This window comes from Arachis ipaensis, chromosome B09 (genome assembly GCF_000816755.2).
Source record: "Arachis ipaensis cultivar K30076 chromosome B09, Araip1.1, whole genome shotgun sequence".
In the NCBI taxonomy this organism is placed as follows: Eukaryota; Viridiplantae; Streptophyta; class Magnoliopsida; order Fabales; family Fabaceae; genus Arachis; species Arachis ipaensis.
Window position 1 is genome coordinate 121,641,159 of NC_029793.2, and position 1,503 is coordinate 121,642,661.

The 1,503-nt window shown below is 33.3% G+C and overlaps 1 protein-coding gene across 3 annotated transcripts in view; it reads right to left on the reverse strand.

The window, feature by feature from the left end:
* Positions 1–1,451, reverse strand: part of LOC107619310 (oxidation resistance protein 1) — a 5,306-nt gene extending 3,855 nt beyond the window's left edge. The window contains exon 1 of one of the 3 annotated variants that reach the window (XM_016321565.2): positions 1–1,436. This exon is cut by the window's left edge and continues 1 nt beyond it. In XM_016321565.2, the coding sequence (XP_016177051.1) occupies positions 1–259 (259 nt within the window). In that variant the 5' untranslated portion in view covers positions 260–1,436. The other 2 variants (XM_016321566.2, XM_021112630.1) reach the window with 2 other exon arrangements.

Consider the following 1,503-nt stretch of genomic DNA (forward strand, 5'->3'; position numbering starts at 1 on the left):
AAACTAAGACCCAGTGACATCCTTTTACAATGTTAGGTATGCATGATTCAAAAAATTCATACAAATCATAAGAAATAAAAGTCGAGTCCTCGGTAAGTTTGAGTGGATGCTCTTTTGATGCGATTGGTGTTTGCTGCTCCTTTGCTTCTGCAAAATCTTCAGAACTGCTACTGCTCCTTCTAGAGGTAGGATCTTCATCAGTTTCATCTTTCACTAGATCTGGGGTATTAAGTGCATTACAATCAGCATATTCATCCATTGGAATATCCTGATATCTAAAATTTTCTTGATCATATCTAGCAGAAATTGATTGAACGTGGTTAAGATCATCTTGGTGGTTGCTTGTCGTGGATCCACCAAAGCGAAATGAAGGGATAACATGAGAAAAATATGATGACCAAGATTTATCCTCTTTATCATATGTGCTAGCCTATACAAATAAAAATCCACTTGTGAGAAGGCAAACAAAAAAGGGAGGGGAAAAAACAGAGTTAAGGTGATCTTTTTCCACTTGTAAGATGCAGAATTAATTAGCACAAGGTTCATATCATGCAAGGACCACATACAGAATTCTTTTAAACTTAGATTTTTATCATTTAGATATAAAATGAGATGCAATTCCCTTTTAAGTCCTGTAAAAAAAATAGAAAAAGGTCTAATATGCATAAAGTCGTTTTGATAAGCTGAGTATAGTTGTTCCACAGTTCATATTTCCTAGGGTAGTAACGCACTAATACATTCATCAATTGATAAGCTGAGAATAGTTGTTCCACAGTTCACATGGTAGTAACGCACTAATACATCACAAATGATAAAGCATTCAAAATAAAATTAATCATAACAACAACAACAACAACAAAAAAGAAGCAGCTATAGTAGGTAAACTCAACCGAAGACTGTAAGGGTTAAAATACATAACAAACTTGTACTTCTACTATCATTGTATAACTACTCCTAAATGGATCCCATACTTGATACCAGTACCAAATATGTTCCTGAAAAACCAATACTTGCTGGGTACATAATGGTAACATACTCAACAAATTTGTTTTCCAAATTTTGCTATTTAATATTTTTGGTACATCTTAATTCTAATAGTAATAATCCCATGTCTCTTAACCACAAGTTAGTACTTAGAAGACATCAAGGCTTCAAGGGGGTGATAAAGGCTAACTATTTTATTTACCATTATTATTCTTATCATTCTTTGCTAATGAACATAGCAAACATCATAGAAATCCAGTTCTTAATGTGAATGCAAAAAGAACCATGGAGAAAGTATCAGAGCTATTCTTCTTTTACCTAGTTTTCTTTGGTACATTTAACAAACAGTACAAACGCATAACCAAAAACAACTCAATCCAACCACCAGATTCAGAATCTTTTTGCAGAGAGCAGATCTGACTTTAAGGCGAAACCTCGTCAAAGCTCAAACGAACGGATACAGTAACAGATTAACAATGCCGATAAAATACAAAAATAAAAATAAAAAATAATAACTTG